Source organism: Nuphar pumila, chromosome 6 (genome assembly GCF_984573655.1).
Source record: "Nuphar pumila chromosome 6, dmNupPumi1.hap1.1, whole genome shotgun sequence".
NCBI classification, from domain to species: Eukaryota; Viridiplantae; Streptophyta; class Magnoliopsida; order Nymphaeales; family Nymphaeaceae; genus Nuphar; species Nuphar pumila.
Genome location: NC_143254.1, coordinates 101,106,343 through 101,129,871, shown reverse-complemented (window position 1 = coordinate 101,129,871; position 23,529 = coordinate 101,106,343). Strand labels below are relative to the sequence as shown.

The following is a 23,529-nucleotide window of genomic DNA, read 5'->3' as shown; positions in this document are numbered from 1 at the left end:
AAAAAACATCATGAATCTTTTATAAATAATTTTAAAAAAAGTATAAGTCACCTAAAACAAATAGGAACATCAAACATATTTAATAGATTTTATGTTTTTTGCCGATTTATTTTTATCATAAGGTTAATAAATGAAATCATTAATTCAATAAAAAATAATAAAATTAATAAGAAAGCACTAAAATTCTCATCTATTCTAATAGAAAAAAAACCCTTAAAATTTAAAGTTTTAATCAAAGTGAAGTATTCATTATTCATAATTAATGTTAATTAAAAAAAATACATAATACCCTAAAAGCATAATCTAAAATTCATGTCATTTATACAAATACAAAATTGAAGCCCTAATTCTAGTTATACATTTATGATAATCAAGCATGTAGAATCATGTTTAATGTTAATTAAAAACACAACAATATATAAATTAAATTTTCATCTTATTTAAAAACATAAATGTAATTAAAAAATGTATAAAAACTCTAAAACCTAATTAAATATTCATGCTATTAAAAAAACTAAATAAAAACATAAATCCTAAAAAATAACATTCATAGTTTTCATACATAAGCTAATTGAAAAAAAAAACCTTCAAATTTCTATCTAAAATCAAGCATGTAGATAATGTATAATGTCAATTAAAAAAACACAAAAATACCTAAATTAAATATTTATCTTATTTTAAAACAAAATAAAAATCTAAATACTATTAAAAAAATACAAAAACTCTAAAACCTAATTAAATATTCATGTTATTAAAAAACTAAATGAAAAACTCATTTTTATCAAACATTCGTTCATAGTTTTCATTCATAAGCTAATTGAAACAAATTAAAAACAACAAAACCCTCATATTATTGAAATACAACTATTTAAAAAAAAGTAAATCAAAATCCAAAATCCTAATCCTAACAAACAATAATCATAATTTCATGTTCTAATTGAAACAAATAATAAATCTACTAATTAAAATTATTAATTAATGCATCCATAAATGAGAGAGGGAAGCCCTCGTCCTATGCTATGGGGTTGTGCTGATGTAGTGTGAGGTCGTGTTGTCGAGGGGAGGGCGAGACGGGTGGGGCTCCTATGGACCTGCGCAGCCTACGTCATGGAGTTGGGGGAGGGCTGGAGTGTGAGGGCTTGCGCAATGGGATTACGGGGAGGGTGCGCATGAGAGAGAGAGAGAGAGAGAGAGAGAGAGAGAGAGAGAGAGGACCACCATCAGGGGTGGAACCTCGCAAGCTCCCACAGATGAGAGAGAGAGAGAGAGAGAGGTTAGCACAAAATCGAGGGAGGGGGGAGAGAGGCGTCAGCTGACTTTGGGTTGGGCACTGGCCCATGTGATACCCGGGTCAGGTGGTCACACTGACCCATGTTCCTCTTAAATGATTTCAGTGTCAGTGTGGGCAAGCACCCACCCTCATGTGAACGTGTGGCTCCGCCACTGGATCCAAGGCATGATTCCTATGAAATATGTTGACCAAATTTGGAAGGCCTGGATGCAACATATATCTATGATTTCTATCTGGTGCTGTATAACGAGCCTACACGAGTCGAGCCGGGCCAAACTTCTCTTGTTCATACTCTGTTAGCTCGGCTCGCCAAGCCCAGGTTCTAAGCCAAGTAAAACCGAACGGGTAGCTCCTCGTCTCGTTTCCCTGCCAGCGACATCCATGGGGATGGATTGCATCTAAGAGTTGTGTGAGTACCGAATATCCAAGAGATTGTGATTGTGATTAGACATTAAAAATAAGAAAATAACGTGATTTTAAAAGCAAAGACAAGACTGTAATGTACTTGACCAAAAGCTTTTCTCAAAGTGATCTTTTGTCATTAGAGGCTTTCTTTGTACGCGACTCTCGTGGACTGGTTCACGCACGGTGTCTTTCAAGCCTTAATGTGATCTCCATTGGCGGCTTCTTTTTGTAATTCACCCCTTGTTTTTTATTCCGTACAAAGACAAAGTCACAAAGGCATTGATCCATGATAACCATATTACCCTATTCATTGGGACTTTCTTGCCAAAGAAAAATCTCATGGTAAACGAAAGAATCATATAAAAATATAAAATATCATGTTATTAACACGATAATATATTGAAAATACATGATATTTTCAAAATAGGTGATATTTTAAAAATACGGACGGCATCTTTTTTGGAGTATAATGGTTTTTTAAAAATCTCGAGATTTTTTGAAAAAATAAACTATATTTTTTAACCATGCTCAAAACATGATATCATCTCCAAAGGTGCACATTGTTGGTTTGGGAACAATCTTGCTTAGGTCGTTTTCAAGAATTGTTGAGGGTTTAATGAATCCCACTCAATAGGGAAAAAAAAATGACCCACTCACCCTATCTTTTCGAGATACCATTTTCAACACAGTGGTTGATGTGTCCCCTTCATGTTGGTTTTAGCTATATCCAAAAATAAAGAGCTAAGAGGCCTTTTCTTTTTTTTATTGCAGAGAAGTGGTTTGGCTTAGCCAACCCAATAGGGAAGTGCTCCCAAGTTGGTAACAAACCTCTCTTATTTCTTATTTCCAAGAAGTGGTTTGGTTCAACCAACCTAATAAGTGCCTGCAGGCTTGTGAATGTCATCAAGTTGACGGGATGTCACATGTTTGAAATCCACTTATGGCTGCCTTTGCCGCTAGGTCGAAGCTCGATGTACTATATATTCGGTGAGCAGGAGGGATCTCAAGGGTTTTACACTACAACAAAGCAGTAGATTAGCGACGACCACATTCCGTTGCTAATCCGTCGCTAACATGGTTAGCGACGGATTAGCGACAACGAGGCGACAGTATGCTTACGTCGCGAATATTTCGACGCTAACTGGCGACAGAATTATTCTGTCGTCAGGTCCGTCGCTAATTGCGACGGAATAACGAGCGCTATATTCCGTCGCCAATCCGCCGATACTAAACAACGACCACGGCTTGGCGACGAATTTACTTCCGTCGCTATGCCGTCGCTAGATTAATATGAATAGCGACGGATGGTTCCGTCGCAAACACGAAAAAAAATTTAAAAAAAATTATTTGAAAATTAATTACCGAGAACTGTACAATTTCTATTTCCTGTACAATTTATATTTTCTGTAAATAAAAAAAAACCACACAAAAAAATTCATATAACAAGAATCTGCAACAATTAATCGTTCCACCTTAAAATTAAGAAGTTTAATTATTTACAATTAAACAATTACAATTAGGAAAAATAAAAAAAATAGAACTTCTTCAACACAGTCCTCTAATCATCGCCAAGATTTTGTGCGTCTTCTTGTTCATTGTCTTTATCTGTCCCTTCAGCTCCACTACCCTGATTATCGCTAGCAGCCTACACAAGAAAAGAACAGTCAGTATTTATAAACAAAATATAATGAAATAAATTACACACTATATGTGATTCTATCATGTCCTCATGTGTGATATAAGGCAATAAAAAAACTCTATATGTGATTCTATCATGCTCATATGTGTGCTAAGGCAGTCAAAAAATTGAATATGTGATTATAGCATGTTCATATGTGTTCTAAGGCATCTAAAAAAACTCTATATGTGATTCTACCATGCTCAGATGTGCTTTAAGGCAGGCAAAAAACTATATATGTGATTCGATCATGCTCGTATGTGTGCTAAGGCAGTAAAAAAATTGAATATGTGAATATAGCATGCTCATATGTGCTCTAAGGCAGGCAAAGCCAAAAATTTTATATGTGATTCTATCATAAATGATATATAACATGTTCATATGTGTTCTAAGGCAGTAAAAAAACTCTATATGTTATTATAGCATGCTCATATGTGTGCTAAGGCAGTCAAAAAACTGAATATGTGATTATAATATGCTCATATGTGTTCTTAGGCAGTCAAAAAACTGAATATGTGATTATAGCATGCTCATATGTGTTCTAATGCAGTCAAAAAAACTTTATATGTGATTCTATCATGCTCATATGTGCTCTAAGGCAGACAAAAAGTTATATATATATATATATATATATATATATATATATATATATATATATATAAAAAATTGAATATGTGATTATAGCATGTTCATATGTGTTCTAAGGCATCTAAAAAAACTCTATATGTGATTCTACCATGCTCAGATGTGCTTTAAGGCAGGCAAAAAACTATATATGTGATTCGATCATGCTCGTATGTGTGCTAAGGCAGTCAAAAAATTGAATATGTGAATATAGCATGCTCATATGTGCTCTAAGGCAGGCAAAACAACTTTATATGTCATTATAGCATGCTCATATGTGCTCTAAGGCAGACAAAAAAAGTTTATATGTGATTATAGCATGCTCATATGTGCTCTAATGCAATAAAAAAACTCTATATGTTATTATAGCATGCTTATATGTGCTCTAAGACAGTCAAAAAACTGAATATGTGATTATACCTGAGAGGGACTTGGAATCGAAGATCCCCTATCCTGAACAGCGACCTTGATCTCATTTCGAAGAAAGGGGGCGACGGTGTATTGAAAGTAGTTATTCAGTGATTCATTAATGATCTGGCGTACATCATCACCGGAAAGAATAGTCGGCTGCTTGGAGCTTATGTCGGCGCAAGAAGTCGGTGAGCTGTAACTGGAAGAACCAATAACTGGTGAAGTGTTCATATTACCCCCAAACCCGAACACGCGACCTTTTTTGGGTTTACCTGCTGCAGTCACCCATGCTGTAGGATCAAATGATGGATGCTGAGTAGCGTCATCGCCATATCGCTCTACCATCTGTTGCTCATATGCCTCCTACAAAATAATGTTTAAAGTATTTATTAATAATTAATGATAACATTATGATAACTTGCATATATATTGCAATGATTATTAATAGAATTAATACATACCGTTGTCGTTCTCGCCTTCTCTGATACGAAGACTCCCGTGGTCTTCCGTTTATGTGTTTCTACAAACACATCCTTATATGGTACACTGCCTCCTTTTTCTGCTTCCTGCGAAGTTAAATGACAAAAGATTTAGTACACAAGTTTGCAACAATACTTATAAAATTAATATTATATATTGATGAGTTACCATTTTCTTTAGGTGGCTCCCAAATGTCTTAGATCCACCTGTGTGTAGATGGGCTTCGGGCATCTTCGATCGATTTTGTGAAGCCTTCGCAGAGCGATTTTTAAATGCATCTCCCGCCCACTTATCACACATTTCATCCCAGTAATCTCTCCTGATAGTAATAGGACCATGGCCCTTCCACAGTAATGGATCATCTACTACGTCAGATGCTTTTTTTGCTGCAGTCTTCATAGTGTGCAACATGTCTGCAAATCGATTGGCAGTCACCTTCTGCCACACCTTCCTTGTAAAACCCGCAAAATTTCGATAATTATCAAACTAAATAAAGGATAAAATCCTTGAAAGTAAATATGATAAAATAATATAGAGTCGATCCAAATAGATCTTGAATCCAAACTGGATAGAATGGATCCAGTATCTGGATTCGGGTACGACAAACGGATTCGGATCCTGGATGGATCCAAAACCCAATTAGAATCCAATTGGATTTTTATGGATCCAAATATGGTCAAATTTCGATCAAGAGACAAAAATCTAGTTAGAAGATTCAGAAGATCTAAATTACAATTCGTAATTGAAATTCGTCGAAAAATCAATTCGTATATAAAAGAATTAAACATGGCCAATAGTGCAACAAGATGAGAAACAATGTTGTGGTGAGGTGTATTGCCTAGGGATGAGGCAACCCGAGTTCAAATCCCATGAACTACACTCACACAGATATTAGAAAAAAAAAAGATGGGTCTTTTTGTCAAAAATGTTATTTTTGGAATTTTCGCCAAAACCTTACTAAAACTTAAATAAATTAACGTTGCAAGAAATTGCAACGAAATATGCAATAGTGCATTGGTGGGGCTTGTTACCCATTAGGTAGGAGGTCTATGGTTCAAATCCCTTTGGGTGATAGAGCCTTTTTGAAAACCGTTTTTCTTAAAACAAATACATAACTCCTCATTAAAGTGGCTTTAATAGAAAAACGCATATTTTAAAGAGAGGGGGGCTGGGCGATTTTCCCAAAGGGGAAACCCAACCGTCCAGCATGGGGAAGCCTCCTTTCCATTTTTGGCTATGGGAGTTTCAAGAATCGGTATTAATGTGGCCATCCGTTTTGAGGAGGGCCATAATGTAGAAACATTTTTTTTTGAGGCTACAAGATCGAGGTGCCTTGATGGCTCCTCTCCTTTCCTCTCTCAACTCTCTCTCCAGCCATTCCTCTCCCACGCCTACCCTCTCTATCCCCATTCCAGCCATTTTCGTCCATAGTAGTGTTGGAGCCACCTGGTTCCTTGGCTATTTTCGGGAAGAACACATATAATGAGGCGTGTGGAGCAAGGGCTATCTCCCTCAGCCGATCTCTACGGGTGACCTTCAAGATAAGAGGTAAGAGCATTTTCTCCGTTTGTATATGCTCAGCGTCATGAGGTACCAAGCAAATCACGGCTGTCCAAACCATAAGCCTTTTCATGTGATATATGTTAAATCTGTACAAAAAAAATAAAAATAAATTATTGTTTTGGTTTACATCAGTAAGGCTTAGAATGAACGTTGGGTTTGAAATAGTTAGGCAAGCAATCTATCATAAAATTTTAATTTTTATGCATTATCGTCAGTTCTTGACGTCCAGCATAATATCAAATTTTATTTGTGTATCCTTGCAATTTTTGACAAGACAAGATTTATTTGTGTATTATCACAAGTTTTGTTGGCTGGACTGTTACAAAAAAAAGTATATATATATCTAGTTTATTGTCAGTTGTGATTTCCAGATTGTTACCTAGATTTGGTATTAGCGTCTACTTTGGATTCCTAAATTGTCACAAGTTTTAAGTTGGGTATTATTGTTAGTTCAAATTGCTGAAAGGTTATTAAATTTAAGTTACGTGTCATTGCTAGATCAATAGGTAGTTATAGCAAAATCTAAATGGATGTATTATTGTTTAGTCCTTGATCATTATGGTGGTTTGTTAAGAAAAAAAAAATTTGTTAGTTCACTATATAGATGAAACATACTTTTCATGAATCACGATCATCTCCTTAACAAACAAAAAAAAAATGGTTGCTATGAAAGGAGCTGGGTTGTTTTACTTCATAAATCTAAAACATACTCAAACATGCATTGTTGCGTCTTAATTCTTTTAAGTGAATCCTGTCATAGCATGAGATATACTCTCATCCATTAATGTGTTTTTAGATGCAGATCATAAGGGAATATTATGTGTGTTGTAGTTATGGTTCGGATTGGGTTGACCTAAGCGTGATAGTGGCCGAACGACTACCTCATGCGTCACTATGTAGATGTTGTAGAATCAAGTCTATTCGACTCCAATCAGCAAATATCTGGTTCCATCAGTCTCTCCAGACAAGGCGGATCCAATAAGACAATTTGGAGTCTGTTCGACCCTAATTCTTTTATCATCGGGTGACGCCAAGCGTAGTAGGACACCATACCTTGTTGGGTGTCATTGTGGTATGCTACACACTAAAATGAACGATGCACCCTATTAATGACGTCATAGTCAGCATGGTCATGCAACGTGCTGGAGTCCGTCAGACTCCAGCTTGCAGCTGCCAACTTTTTTTTTCTTGCACCCGTTGTTGATATCATCACAGGTCTGAAATAAATGGTGAATCAGCTAGGGCTGTTTGCGTTCAACCCATCACCTCGGTTCATGTGGCTCAGTACTTGCCGAACACAACCAACTGAGTCCACAACGTGGAGCAGGGTGGTAACCACTGCTGCACCCTGGCAGGCACAACCGGCTGGGATCAAATGATCTCAGCTCCTCACTAGTAGCCAGTCAAAAAAAAAATGACGTATATATATATATATATATATATATATATATATATATATATATATATATATATATGATGGGCTGGACATGCTTCCAGTTGTGCATATGAGCACACTGAGCTCAAACATTTCATTGATTGACCTTTCTGTTATAAAAGTAAGCATGCATATTTGCACGGGTATACTTAAGTCATACATGTGTTGTACATATGCATAGGCATAATGAGAAAAACAAATGTATGTGCATTTGTTCAATGTAAGTTTGAAACTCATTATGGTACACACAAATTTTGGCATGTCATTCTGCCTATGTACCATCCATTTACATTTGAAATTTCATAAAATTCATTCATAAAGGGCATACCCCCAACATATACCAACTTATGGAGATTATATATCAATCATTGTATTAATAAGTGTTTTACAACGGCAAATGCGAACCTGATATGATGGTAAACATGTCATTACACTTGTGATTATTCTACACCAGTATATGCACCTCTGTGAAGGTAGTTATGTTTGAAAAAGAAAGAAAGAAGGAAATTCACTTTGTACAGACATTTGTATTGCATGGGCAATTCATGATAGTATACATGCCACGAGTTGGTCAAAACTCCTCATGGTCCACCTACATTAGTCATGGCAAAGTCACCATAGTATTCATGATTAAATAGCATGATGAATAACCTTATTATCTGTTTATGAAGAAAATGGTATGTATTGGTAAATGAGCCAAATGAATGGGAGGTTAATGATGTAATGTTGTTGTACATTGTTTGGGGCATGGTGGACATAGGAATGTTGAAACCCAGATTAAATGCAGGATTCACTTGTGGTTAAATATATGATTTTGTTATAAAAATAAATATACAGGGGCATGATGATCCACGGCTGAAACTAAGCACGCACATCTCTTGTGGTGTCATATGAGCATTCATGATGCTAATCAATTTGCTTATAAAGTGATTTATGATTTTGTACGTAAGTGTTACGACATGTTTTGTGTGAGGTGATCTATGTTTGTTTTACACAAATTTGCAAAGGACATCTTCATGCCATGATTATGTGAAAACTTAAAGTCGAGCTTGCAGCTTTGCAAAATGCTGACAGTGCCATATGAGCACTTGTGAATTGTTAAAGTGGGTTATGCCATGTTGCGGCATAACCAGTGGGGTACGATATGTATACCCTAGCATAAAAACAAAAGTTAAGATAATGCATATACAAGTACTTGGTTCAGGTTCGTACCAAACTACGAAAAGTTGTATTAGTGCCTATTGCACACTAAGTTAAGAAATGTGCATACCTTGAGATCACCCAGAGTATGGGTTGGGATTTTGGAAATCCCCCGTTGTGCAATGACTCGCACCGAGAAATAAACAAAATATAAAATATGCATATAAAACAAGTGTGGGGTTCTGGGTACATCTGAAGGATGATGTATGTTACTAGACCCAATCAAACAAGAATGAAAATATATGCACACCTAAAATAAAAATATGGGATTCTGGGTATACCTGACAATGGTATATGTTACTGGTTTCCCAGGGCTCTAGGTACACCTGAAAGATGGTGTATGTTACTGGACCCATGGTCTACCTTGGAGAGGGTAGATGGTACAAGCTCCGTGGGACAATTTTGTTTTGGTGAGAGCGAGGCGTCTCCCCCGGTCTCCAGTCCTCGAAGTTAGGGGGGGCAGGACTACCAAATCGTCCTAGGTGGTAGATCCAAGTCTTCTGCAGAAGTACAGGGTGCATCCTAATTCTAGTTCTAGCCATTGGGGAGTACTCTCTCGGTCGTGAACCGTCCCCTTTGGATATCCGTACGGCTAGTCATACGGGTTATAAAATAATAAACCTCCGTGTGGTCTCGGTCCGCTACGATGTCGAATGCCTGTGCGTACCCACAGGGTAATTAACAAGATGAAACATAAAGTCAGTGCATTAAGAAAAATCTTTAAATAGTTGCATACTGCTTGATGTTGAAATGGTTGGAGTAAGTTGTGACTCCTGTAGAGCATGATTCCAATTAGTTTCGGTTACATGAAAATTGTGATAACTTATGAATGATGTGTTGAACGTTGATGTTTTTGCTTTATACACACTTTACATTAATTGCTTTAGTTAAGTCAGGCGTACATCCTCATTAGTTCCAAAGTTGTTATTGCTTATATAAATATGGTTCAGGCATATGATGTATCGTGCTTTGACGTTGATGGAATATATCATGAAATACTTGACTTTAGTAACCTGTACATTTATTACTTGTTAAATGGTTATTAGTTCTATCTACACATGTTGCACATATACTTATACACGTGACACTGTGCACATTCATATGGATATTATGCTTCTTACTCAGACGTGGTAGTCTGACCCTTTCTGAATTAATGTTTTTCAGGAAACTGAATGACGAGCAATTGCGTTCGTCGCTGCGACAGTGCCATGTAACCATATCTTCTTCGGATGTCCTGAGGAATATGACTTGTAATAAATCATTAATTGTAAATGATAACTTGTAGTACTTCAATGCCAAAATTTATTTTACTTAAATGCCTTGAGTCTGTGCTATTACTTGTAACCCGCCCAAATAATTTGACGAAGCATTTAATAAATCTTTTCCGCTGTTGTTTAGAAAAAAAAAATTTATCCCAAAATTTTCAAGTTAAATATTTGGGGCGTTACATTCCTTGCATCATTTTCTTCCACCGTAGTTGCGAAGCGATTCGAAGCCTACAAATATTTTCAGAAAGTTAGTAGACATTGCTTAAATAAATTAAATATGAAACACTTTAACTATGAGAAACAACTGTATACCATGAATGAGGACCACAATCTGTCTAACACCTCATTTGGGTACTCTTTCCATTAAGCAACTGGTCCTGGTAGATGTTGAAGAAGTGAATTCCTAATCTCCTGTACTACTTCTTGTGACTCAAACCTCGTGCTGCACATGAATTGTTACACAGTAAATATCAATATAAAATATTTAAAAGCTATGCAATAATTGAAAACAAAATACTTACGGTCGATTATCGGTATACACTATTCGAATGAGTCTTCTTGTGCCAGCCTGAGAAGACCCTGTTTCCTGTGTTGGCTGTTGACTTGTGTGATCAACTGGTGTAGGTGGGTCGTGTACAGGCGCAACATCATCTGTAAAAAAATACATTAGAAATTCTCAGAATGTGCATTTGAACTAATCAAGCATCTAATTAGTTATATGATATACCTATCACAGGAGCCCGTGAAGATGAAGGTTGAGCCTGGCTACTACTGGATGAGCGACCACTATAACCTCCACGAACCATATTCTAACAAATAACATATGTCATACAATACATTCAAATAATTCACATCAAGTATTACAATGCATTCAAGTCATTCACATCAAGCATTGCAATGCATTCAAATAATTCAAATCATTGACATCAAGTATTGCACTAATTCAAATCATTCGTTAATTGCATAAATTATAATACATTCATATAATTGAAATCATTCACATCAAGTATTACAATGCATTCGAATCATTCGTATCAAGTATTACAATACATTCAAATAAAATGTTTAATCATTCACACCAAGTATTGCAATATAACTCACATCAAGTATTACAATGCATTTAAATACTAGTGGACTAATGTTTTAGCTACCTCCTCAACTCCTTAAATGCCTCATCAACGTCTTTCTTCCAAACACTTACCACTGGAGGAGTTTGACCAAAATCCTACCTAAATTTTTGTCTTCCAAACAAAGCCTAAACTCCATTTGAGTTGCTTAATGCAGTTTGTGAGTCTTAACTGTCATCCAAATGGAATCATCATGCTTCTCAGTTCTAGATTCATTCATGTTGTTGAGCTGGTTTCTTCTGCTTGACTTCGAGATGGAAATGGGATAATGATGGGCACTTGTTGACTCCTATCTGAACTCTGATGCTTATGGTGTTGGTGATTGCAGATCATGGAACAACTTGAAAATAGAATGGATGAGGACAAAGTGAATGAGCTTCTGAACATGGTGGTTGAGCTCTTAACACCTCATCCAAATAAATCCGGTGCTGAAGATCCAATGGAATTGTAAGAAGCACAGTGATCACTACTTAACTAGTTTCTAATTCCTTTTTTTGCCTTGGAAACAAGTAAACTTTTACAGTTTCATTATCAAAATCCGAACATGATAGTCTAGGCATGCTCTAGGAAAGTCTTAACCACTCGGTACAGAAATGAAAATGTCTGTGAATAGCTTATGAAGGATTTACTTGTACAGGAAGCATAGTTTCATCAATTCAATGGATTGGAAACTTTAAAGCACATTTAAGCTTGCATTGCTTGTGTTTTTACGCTGTTTGTTGACACACACACACACAGAGAGAGAGAGAGAGAGAGAGAGAGAGAGAGAGAGAGAGAGAGAGAGAGAGAGAGAGAGAGAGAGAGACCTGGAGGCTGCAGATGAGGAATCGGAGGAAGAAGAAGAAGAAGAAGAAGAAGAAGAAGAAGAAGAAGAAGAAGAAGAAGAAGAAGAAGAAGAAGATGCAAGTGATTACCTGCGCATCGCCGGGCGGTGGCGGGAGGCTGACGGGGAGCGGCAGCTGGCGAGCGGTGGACGGCTGGCGAGCGGTGGACGGGGAGCGGCGGCGGCCGGGCGGTGGCGAGAGCCGACGGGCGGCGGGAGGGAGAGGGCGGCGGGCGGGAGCAAGACAGCGAAACAGGAAAAAGAGAAAGAGGGATGTGATTAGGGATTTATGCGACATTTAGCGACGGAAAAATTCCGTCGCTAAGCCGTCGTAAATAAAAATACCAAAAAAGCGACGGAATATATTCTGTCGCTAATCCGTCGCTACTTAGCGACGGATTAGCGACGACAAAGTTCCTTCTCTAAATCCATCGCTAAAATGGTGTTCTTGTAATAAAAATTAGCGACAAAAATTACAGTCGCTAATCCGTCGCTAAGTAGCGACAGATTAGCGATAAAAGTTGTTTCCTCGCTAATCCGTCGCGAATTAACGACAGATTGTATCTCTAGCTAATCTGTCGCTAATTAGCGACAGAAAAAATCCATCGCAAATTTCCGTCGCTAATTAACAATTTTCTTGTAGTGTTAGCAATTGAAGCCCGGCCGACCACTGTAGGGTCAGTGACAGCGGCCGGATTCTTTAGGTTATCCAAAAAAAAATAAATGGTGGGGTAAATTTGTCCCAACAGATGAGTGTGTCCTGCCATTCAAACCCATTCTCTAAGCCAGGATTGAACATATATTTGAGTCTGCAATCGAGTAGGTTGTGTTAGACTTTGACCTACATCATAGTGAAAAATGTGTAGCTTAGTGGCCTCGATATTCTTAGAAAATTTTCTAAAAATTTTCATTTTGGAGCTTTAGAGATAATCTATCCACTAACACATTTCAAAATGACAAATAATGAATCAAACTAGAACAAATGTGAAAAGCAAACAGTTAAAAAAAAATTACAAACCTATTCTTAGAGTTACAATGACAAATAGTGTGAGATTTTCAAAAATATCACAAAATCTCATTTTAAGGTCAAAATATCGTCAAATTTTGAAAAATCATGATACTTTTGTTTGTTTAAAAATATTGCGATTTTACAATGACACATTTTTATCAACTATATATCAAAAAATGGCATATTCTACATTTCATAGTATTATCTTATTGCATTTATATTTATATATATCTTTTAGTCTTTAAATTATTTAGCTCGGGAAATATATTTTTCAGATAAGAACGTGAAAAATACATTTTTCAATTTCGTAACGAGGTATTGGCAGCTACCGTGTAAGACTTTTGCACTTCCTCATAACCGCAGTGTCGTCCCTTTGAAAGTCGGACCGGATCCTGTGTCACCGGGTACTGAGAAGGACCCGAATTGTTTAAGGCCGTACTTCTATGGTGAGAGAGAGGGGGGAGGGGGCCCCACACGGATCTCTTCCTCACGCTGGCTCTACCTTGTTTGCGGTAAAAATCAAAAGATGGGGTTCGCACGTGCGCAACAGGGCCCACACGGGAGCATTGACTTCCAGCGCGTCAGCGAGCATGTGACAACTACTGGCATCCTTAAAATAACCCACAGCCAGGCTGGCAGTCATCTAGCAACCGACGTGGCGCATTCCCATTCGTTGGTGTGCAGGTGACACTGGCGTGCGTGTGACTCGCCTGTTTCCGATAGAGATGGTGGGTGAGTGTTAGACAGGTGCGGTGGCGGGACTCTGTTTTCCCCTGATCCAGGGCCATCCCTAAGACAGGGTAGGAGCATGGGAGGGGATGGGCTAGGTTGACATGACTCTAGCCGTCCAGCGTGAATGGTGGGGTCGGGGGGGTCAGCGTGGAGAGGGTGTGGGGCCCGCCTCGCTTGTCATAGTGGTGGGGGAAAAGTGGGCTGAAGGATTATTCTTTGCCTCACATTCACCGCACATCGCTTTCGACTACTGGTCCTGTATGGTGATATGGATGACACGTGTCTGACCAAGTGTACGATCTCCTCGAACCCAGAAAACAGATCCTGCGGTATCCAAATCTCAAATGCAAACAGCAGATCCGAATCAGAGTCTGGATCCAAGTCATATCCAAGAAGGCAAAGTCGAACCCAGATCCGAAATAAATGTGATAATATTAAATCTAGTAATTAGTGGATCAAAAACAGGTTATTTGTATTTGTATGCAAAAAGCTCTGATAGGGGTGACTTGTGAACATTGAAATATATCAGACATGTTTTCAGGCTTTCATTTTGCAAACTCTAGTTGCCATTCATCTTATACATCAACGGCTCTCAAAACAAATGTGGGACTCATGTAGGAGATGCAGAGTCCCAGCATTGTATTTTGGATGTCGTTTATCGCATGGATGAACGGCATCGGGGTGACCTCTGAAGGATTACTGTTGGAGGTTGCTCTGACCGGATAACCAGCAGCGGATGCGTCCAATTCTTCGGTTATCACTACCCAAAGTCTTGTTTGTGGCCGCCTTGGATCTATCCAAAGGTGCTTGGATCCAATTACTTCAACTCACTGGGGACGTGAACGGGTAAGATTAGGTCCAGATGTGGATGGACGTGGTGTAATAGCATTAGAGATCAGATTCAGATATGGATTAAAAACGTTATTAGTAAGCCTGATTATAGTTTTTGGTTTAAACTGATGAGATACACTCTTACATGTGTGTATACGGTGGCATTACTGTTTTTACTGGATTCAGATGCACCCACATTTATATCGAGCCCGGATTCAATCCTATGATATCAGATCCGGCTGGAATTCCAGACTTGGATTCGAAACCATATTGTATATTTTGGATTCAGATTCGAATCCAACAAAATCCGACCCGTATCCGATTCATTTGCAGCCGGGTGCCTTCCATCATGCACGTGTGACAGAGGTGGCAGGTGCATGCATGGGCAGGGGGAACAAACATGTGGCTTCCCAATAAATCATCATTCATCATTCCCCCTTCTCTTCTTACCACAACATCATAGTCTTTTTGAAACGAAGATAAGAAAAGAAAAAGTGGTGGGTGAAACAAAACCCTGGTTACAATCAGCTTTACCCTCTTAATTTTAACAAATTCCCTTTGTGAAAGCGAAGCAGCAATGTCAGAGACATACAAAGGAAGGGTAAAAAGGTGAAAAAAAATTGGTGGGGAAATGGGTCAGCTGTCGCCGTCGCCACCCGGCATCGTCGGCCAATTGCCGCAACTTTGTTCCCCGATGGCTCCCCATGTTTTTGTCTGTCCCCCTACCCAAATTTAATGATGGCACAAAATTTAATCCCTTTCTTACCCCTATATTCCCATCCCAACAAATGAAAAAGACCACCATATCTAGTTCATTTAAGGGCGGCTATCGGGCCGGGCTGCTCATCGGGCTTCAGGTACCAGGATCGAATCAGAGTGGCGCTCGGAAAGCAAAGCGCTTTGCAGCCCAGGCTCGAATAAAGTGGGGCCGAGCCCATGTGCGACACGTCGAGCCGGCCTGATGTTCATCTGATTTTATAACCGCAGTAACAAAAAAAAACACACGCATAATGTCTCCGCTCACCTGGTAGGGGCGACTTGTGAATGTCACCGAGATGATGAATTTTAACGCGTTCAAAACCCACGGATGGTAGCGTCCTTTACCGCAAGGTCAAAGCTGAGTGTACTCCCCGGTGGGTTTGGGACCTCGAGGGTTTTTATCAACGGATGTGCGATAGATGATTGGGTTTTTCCTTAAATTATAAAAAATTAAAAAAACAAAAAAACCCGCCCACTTCCCTTCCCCTCTCCTCCACTTAAAATATAAAGAGGGTCGAGAAGAGGGGTGATAAGGTAAAATTGATATTCAACCCTGCCAGTGAAAAAACAATTGTTTTTGGTCAAAAGACGATTGTATATCTAAACTTTGACCTTCGTAAAAAGCCTGCGCACGAGGGGGTGTGCATTAATTAATATCACTATTGTGTCCAGGAGAAAGTAATGAAATTAACAAGGGGTGTTTTAGACCTTTGTGTTTAATTAAAAGCACCGTCGTTTATTGGCCTTTCTGTTAGGGATGGCAGTGGATCCGAGGAAAACGAGTTCCGCCCCGCTTCTTCTGGCTTGGACCAAGAATGGAGGACATGAAACGAGGATGAAAGTTAAAATCAAAACTCATGCAGGATTAAAGCGGGGATGGACTTACGCTTTTTCCTGTCTCGCTCCGTCTCTAATCCCTGCCTTGCTCTACGTTATCTGTCTGCTGAGTGCTGATCTTTTTTTAGAAATAACAGTGAACTTAGAAGAAACGGGGCCCCGCTCCGCCTTGCCTTGTTTGGACGGAGGATGAAGGCATATATAAGTTAAAATCAAAATCCGTGCGAGATATGGAGCACGGGATTTTGAAACGGCCAGACCCGGAATGGGAGTGTGTGTTTTTGGTTTCTAAGCTGTTTCAGAATTATTTTTTTTAATGTAAAATTACCAAAATACGCCTGCATCATCGGACGACTTTTAGGGCATGGAGATGGTATTCCCGTCATTTTGGTGAAGGTTTTGTATTTGGTTTCGCTTCAACCTTTTTGGCTTTGACCTTTAAAGTTGACAGCTTGGCAAGAATATCCTTTGACGAATTGCGTTCTACAAGGATATTTTAGTACATTTACATACTTTAAAACACTTACAAAAGTTGGCCATGAACTTCGCCCTCCAGCACTGGGGGCTAGAAACGTCATTTCATTTCGACAAAGGGTTTCTGTACTAGCATTTTTTATTTTTTTCTTAAGAAAATGTCAATCCTACCCCTACCAACGTCAGTCGTCTTGCACCAACATTCAGGGACAAAGCAGTCATATTGTGAGCCGAGAACCGGTACCTTTTTTGCAAATTTTCGCGTTTACGGAACCGCCATCGTTGTTCCCTGAAAATGACGAAAAAGCCTCAAACGAGGACCGGCTTCACAGCACGACGCTAGTCTAGGTCATTTTCGGAGTAAGAGAAGGAGGTTTCAGTAAATGAGTCACAGATGAAGGCGGACGATCGGGACTGGGAACGATTGGGGGTCGATCTCGGCCGTCGATGTAGAAGCGGGCGGGACTGCATAAAAGCAAAAGCCTCTGCGTCTTGATAGAGTTCTTCTGTTCTGTGCATTCTTTTCTTTGTATTGTAAAAAAAGACTCTGAGAAGAGAGAAGGAGAAAGAGAGAGTGATAGAGTAGTGGTTGTTGCTATTGCTGCTTTGTAATGGAGGGCCCCTAGTGTCCGCCGGGTATCTTCTTCCTTCTTTTTTTTCTCTCCTTTGATAAACCCCCAACAACACTCTCTGTCTATAGCCTTTTGCTTTCTTTCCGTTGTTGCTTTATTTTTTTCCCACCTCTCCCTTCTTCTCATCCCCTCATTCTCTCCCCCCTTTTTTTCCGCCTCTTTCTTTATTCTAATCTTTCATACATCTCGTGTGAAGCAACCGCTCTTGATCCCTACCTTTTCATCTCTCTCCACACGCGCCGAGGATTCCACAGCGAGAGCTCGCGCTACTGTAAGTTGTATCCTAACTAACCCTAGATCGATCATATTTTCCTTTCCTTTTTCTTTTTGAATTTTTATTTGTTGATTTACTGATTGCATGCTTGCTATAGTTCGTTTATTTTGTGTGTTTTTTTTTTTCTGATTTTTTAGTTGCTTGAAGATCGAATGTGAAAAATGCGGAAGTTTGTTCTTAATGCGAAAATCGCTTTTTTTTTTTTATGTTTTCTGTGAGTATATGCGGTTTCAGGATGAGAAACTGAGGTGTAGGCAGATGGAAAACACTAGATCCATTCTTAACTTTGTTTTCGTTCTACGTTCTTTCTCGATGAACTTGATGAAATATTGCCGGTTTTTTCCTTCGTTTAGTGGTATTTGTTTGTTTTCCTGCGTCTCATGGGATGCTGCGTTAAGAGAGGGTTCGGAAAGCCTTATATCTTGCCATCAATTTTGCTACTGCTTCAACAGTTTACTTGTTCGATTGGGTGCTGTTGCTATGATTTTTTGGTTTTTTTGTTTGATTCTATGAAATGGAAGCGGAACTCGTGGAATTGCGCTTTTTTCTTCTTCTCAATTCCTTTTCCTTGTTTGCAACTGGCCGTGGTTTCGAATGGAACGAGGTCGAATTATCTCGCTTTGAATTTTGCTAAATTTGCTTTCCTGATTTTCCCGCCCTTGAAACCTGCTGTTTGTCTCTCCTTTTTTTTTTAATTCCGTTTGTGATCGCAATTTTGTGCTTCTTCCTGTGAACTCTGCGGCATTTTCTGTAACTCGGTATTTCAGCTGAAAATTAACCCTGTATGCACCGGAAACCTAGTTCAGTTTCATCCTTTTCTTTGTTCTTTTTTTTTTCAATTGTGGAAAAAATCAGCTGCTTTCCTCTTCTCCCTGAAAATGGTGAATGAGGATATATGTCAATTGAAAGTGTTTTTGCCGGCTTTTTAATTAAATTAGTAAAATATTTGTTTCTCTGATTTGAGCATCGCAAGTAGACGAGTCTATTTCTCACTCATATTTTCCGTTCCTTCTACTCAAATCTTTGTGGTTTTTTATTATCCTTAGTTTATTGTTTTATCTTTGTGGTTTTTAATCATCCACTGAATTCTGCATGGTGATCGTAAAAATTATTTTCTGCCTAAACATGCAAAATATTTTCTGGCCAGGTATTTGTCCCTTGATTGCTAAAAAATTCTGACTTGTCCTAATAATTGATTGGTTCATTGCTTCTGTATATTATCACAAATTTGTAGTGTTTGGTTTTTATCTTCTCACCGGCTCACCCATTTTAGGAAAATTTGTCATGGATTGGTTGCAACTTGGGGGTTGTGAGATTTATCTCCACCTTGACCAATCCACAAATTTTTTTCATTGATTTACTATACTCCTTTCTGATGAATCTGATCTGCAATATGTACCCTACGAGTGAATATCTGTGTCATATCCTTGACTTACTTTTTTTGATTTGATGCTTTCTGGCCTATGTAAGACCGACCATATATTTGATTCTTGGTACCTTTTGCAAGTTTAGCTCATGAAACGATCTTAGCCTTTGGGGTTTTAGCGTCAAAGTGTTCAGGGTGGCATGTTTAATATCTTGATGCCTGCCTCATGGAACTTTATCATGAGTGCTGAACCTTTAAGAATTAAGGTCGACGTAACTCTTTTGACTGTTTTAAAAGGATGAAAAAGAAAACTTTAAAAAAAGATCTGATAATCTAGCTCAATTGAATATTGTTGAATTAGGGGCAATACTTTGTGTGTGCTATATGTGGAAAGAATAAACCAAGGATAGAATCATCTTGTCTGGTGGCTAGATTCCACGTGCATGCTGGTAGTGACTAGATTTCCTTGCATATTTTGGCAGCGATTTGTTTGGGCATTTCCGTTTTTGCTGTTGATTTTTTAGATCATGATGTCTGATTTGATCTGCAAATGGATGATCTTGTATTGCGTGAGCTATCATTCTTTGCCTTTTGTTTTCCTGCAAAGTATACTGTATGTGTTTTCTTTCTGTTACTAGCCTTTCCCCAGAGTCTGCTTCTTCCTTGAGTGGAAGCTGTCAAATTATGGCTCTTAGCATTCTAAGAGAGATGGTTGAGACTTGGTGATAGGATGGCCAGGACTTTTTATGAATTTATGGAGAGTTAAATTTCATGTGCAGGTTGAAATTGAGTAACTAGCTGCTGAATTTTCTTTGATGTTGCTGCCTCTTGGCCATGTGTATGAGGGACCTGGGAAGGTCCATGTGCCTGTTCCCGCTGCTTCATCAGACAGCACTGGCCAGAGCTGCCTTGGGTTGACCGAGCATAATTACATGGGGTTGTCGGACTCTTCTTCTGGGGATAACTCTGTGGTCACCTCTGGCTTCGATGAAAAGGACAACAACTTGAACCTGAAGGCTACAGAGCTTAGGCTTGGCCTTCCCGGTTCACAGTCTCCTGTGAGGGATCTTGACTTCTCCCTGTCAAGCAATGCTAAACTTGGGGAAAAAACCCTCTTTCCTTTGGGGCCTGTAAAAGACGCAGCAGCTGAAGAGAAACAGAAGAGAAACAGCATGTACCCAATCATGCAGAAGAACATTGTCTCTGGTAACAAGAGAGGGTTCTCTGATGCCATGGATGGGTTTGCTGAGGTAAAAGACAATGTGTTTGCAGAGGGGAAATGGATTTTTTCTGGTGCAATTTCTGAATCTGAAAATGGTCACTCGTCACCCCAGGGGAAGTTCATTGGCAACTCGGGGTTGACCACATCTTCTGTTGGTATGAAGCAAGGCTCTGGCACCTGGCATGCAGGTGGCTTGGAACGGTCGGGAGCGGGGATCATTTCCCCCAGGCCTCCAGTGAATCTTGCGTCAAAGAATACTTCTGTCAAAGACCATTCTGGAACTCCCTCTGCTCTGATGAAAGAGATTGTGTCTACAAAGATATCCCAAGACAGGCCTCGAGTTCCCAACGAGTCCAACCCTAATCAAATGAGCTGTGCAAACAACCACGGGGTTGCCCCTGCAGCCAAGTAAAAGATCATTTTTTTTCTATTCTATGCATTTTTACATTCTCTGTCATGTCATTTCATTTGTTTCTACTGCATCTAGTTATAATTACCACTTGGATTTTGTATGGACCTGCAAATAATATGCAGGGCGCAGGTTGTTGGTTGGCCTCCTATCAGATCATACCGTAAGAACACTTTGGCTGCCAGTTCAAAAGCTAATGAGGAGGTTGATGGAAAGCCAGGTTCAGGGCCATTGTTCGTCAAGGTCAGCATGGATGGTGCCCCATATCTGAGGAAGGTGGACCTGAAAACTTGTACAACTTATGGTGAACTCTCATCTGCTCTTGAGAAAATGTTCTGCTGTTTTACAATTGGTGAGGCACCTTAACCTTTTTCTGCTTGAATATCACTTCTTATTTTTATAAGTGCTGTTTTTTCTTTTCTCTGTTTTAAACGTTTTATTGGCAAGCAAATATCTGAGGCTTTTTCTTTTTTAACTAAATTATGTCTCTGTCATGACCTTAAAGATTCTTGCTTAAGGGATGGAATTTGCAGAACTAAGGTTAAATTTTTGAAAAAGAAAAAGAAGAAAAGAAGTTGATCAGGCCCGTTGTATTGTTTTTGAGCTTAGGATCTAGTTACTGCATGCTTTGTATGATTTCAGGGCAGTGTGGCTCTCATGGGGTTCCTGGTAGGGATGTGCTGAGTGAGAGCAAGTTGATGGACCTTCTTCATGGGTCAGAATTTGTGCTTACATATGAGGATAAAGACGGGGATTGGATGCTTGTTGGCGATGTTCCTTGGGAGTATGTTTCTCTTTCCTTGAGGCGGAGAATATTTCATTTCATAGTTGCAGAATATGTAGCTGTCCTTATTCAAGATTCTTGTAGTTTTGGCATTTGGGTTGCTTGCTAATCATACTCTTTTTGTGGCAGCATGTTTATTGATTCCTGTAGGCGGCTTCGCATTATGAAGGGTTCTGATGCCATTGGCCTTGGTATGTACTCCTTTGGCTCTTGTCAATACCTAATAGAAGCAACACCGCAATGGGAATTCTAGTCCTCAATTTGGGACATTTTTTTTTTGGTTTTTGGTTAAGCCTGAAAAATGCATTCACTCAATTGGGATTCTATTAGCAGAATAGAGTAGACCATTTTTAGCTTACTTGCATCACCGTGTTGCATTAACTTGACTCATCAACCAGCATGGTACATTTTGGTTGACTTGATCCCTCACATGAGGATTCTACTAGGTTGTCCAAGCTTGTGAACTCAGCATCTTTGAATTCTAAAATCATGTTGAGCTATTGGATTAGTTGCCTTACTGTTGAGTTTGGATGCATTAAGGGATGTTTGGCGTAAAATTTTGTTTCAGTTATATGAATGGTTCAGTTTTATGAATGATACGCTGGAATTGGGTATTTTGCAAAATCTTTTGGGAGTCGACATCCCATTCCCAACAGGTTCTTACTGGTTTTGAATTTGACGCTCATGCCTTGCGAACAGCCTTTGATCAGGTCAATAAAATGTTCTTGGTAGGGTTGTAAAGCTCCTTTTTTCCATCCCGATTTTGCTCTTCTAGTTTCCAATGTCCTACTAGGGCTTCATTTTGGTGCGGTTGTTTTGGTAGATATGTTTAGCTGTGTTGCAACAGTTTGACCACCATACCCTTGATGCACTTTGTTTGTTGACGAGTCAATATCATTCTACTGAGTGGGCTACAGTCGTGAACTTCACTTTTTATTTTTTGGTTTTTTTGGGCATTTGATGCCTTCTATAGTTAGCATCATATTCTGCGTGTTATGTTTATAATTCGATTGGGCAACTTGTTTTTATCCTGGCAAAACTAACTAACCATTATGCGTGCTTTGTATCTGATGGCAGCTCCAAGGGCTATGGAGAAATGCCGCAACAGGAACTAGTTGGAAGCATCTATGCATCATGATTGGTGTCTTCTGGCTGATGGGCATCGGGAGGACTCTAGTTTGTGCGATGGACGTCAGCGGTTGATCGGGAGGGGGTTGCCTTGGGTCGGAAGGCAGGTCATGAACTAGGCGATACAGTTTTCTTTGCAGCTCGAAACTGAAATTTTTAGTTATATTATTTTTAAGGAAACTCAGCTAAGAAACATGGGTATTAGAATATGTTAATAGTGTGGTACGAGTCGTCTCTGGTTGGTTGTTTTCATCCAACAGTGCTTGTAAAAAAGTTCTGTGCCTTTCGCCTCTACTAGTGCTTGTCTGTACTGTGGACCTTGACTTTGTTATTTATTATTCCTATGCTTTTTTCTTCCTTCGCTGATTGCCATTGCTGCCTGATTGGGATGGGTCTGCATCCCTGCCTGACACTCAAGGAGCTTGAAGTATAAGAAAGAGAGATAAGCTAGGTGTCTCTGGTGACCTTTAAATCTGCCGAATGAGCCTTGTGGGAACGGTGGAACACTAGTGTTGCTAGTTTATTTTATTACGTGTTGGTGGTCCTCTATAGTATATGATCACGCTGTTGGCATGCTTTGTGACGTCTACTGTTGTCTTCCTACCAACTAATAAGACTATTATTGTCCACCGGCGTTGCATAAAAATACTGTAAACAACAGTTATGTTTTCAGAAATGGTTAATTCGGGGCTGCTTTTCTGCCTTCCATTCGTCCTTTTGTAATATCTGTAGCTGAAAAAGTTTGTTGGTTGACACTTGGTACAGTA

General features: G+C 39.1%; 1 protein-coding gene across 3 annotated transcripts; it reads left to right on the top strand.

Annotated features, from left to right (window-relative positions):
- Positions 1-17,346: 17,346 nt before the first annotated feature.
- Positions 17,347-23,119, top strand: LOC149835421 (auxin-responsive protein IAA9-like). 3 transcript variants are annotated; one of them, XM_090008500.1, is made up of 7 exons: positions 17,450-17,583; positions 17,776-17,850; positions 19,999-20,849; positions 20,976-21,202; positions 21,493-21,634; positions 21,764-21,825; positions 22,712-23,119. In XM_090008500.1, exons 3-7 carry the CDS (start codon positions 20,035-20,037, stop codon positions 22,747-22,749), a joined length of 1,284 nt encoding a protein of 427 aa, XP_089864626.1. In that variant the 5' UTR covers positions 17,450-17,583; positions 17,776-17,850; positions 19,999-20,034; the 3' UTR covers positions 22,750-23,119. The 3 variants fall into 3 exon arrangements, with proteins under 3 accessions (XP_089864625.1, XP_089864626.1, XP_089864627.1); XM_090008501.1 differs by having other exon boundaries at positions 17,450-17,850; positions 19,999-20,469; positions 20,554-20,849; XM_090008499.1 differs by having other exon boundaries at positions 17,347-17,850.
- Positions 23,120-23,529: the final 410 nt, after the last annotated feature.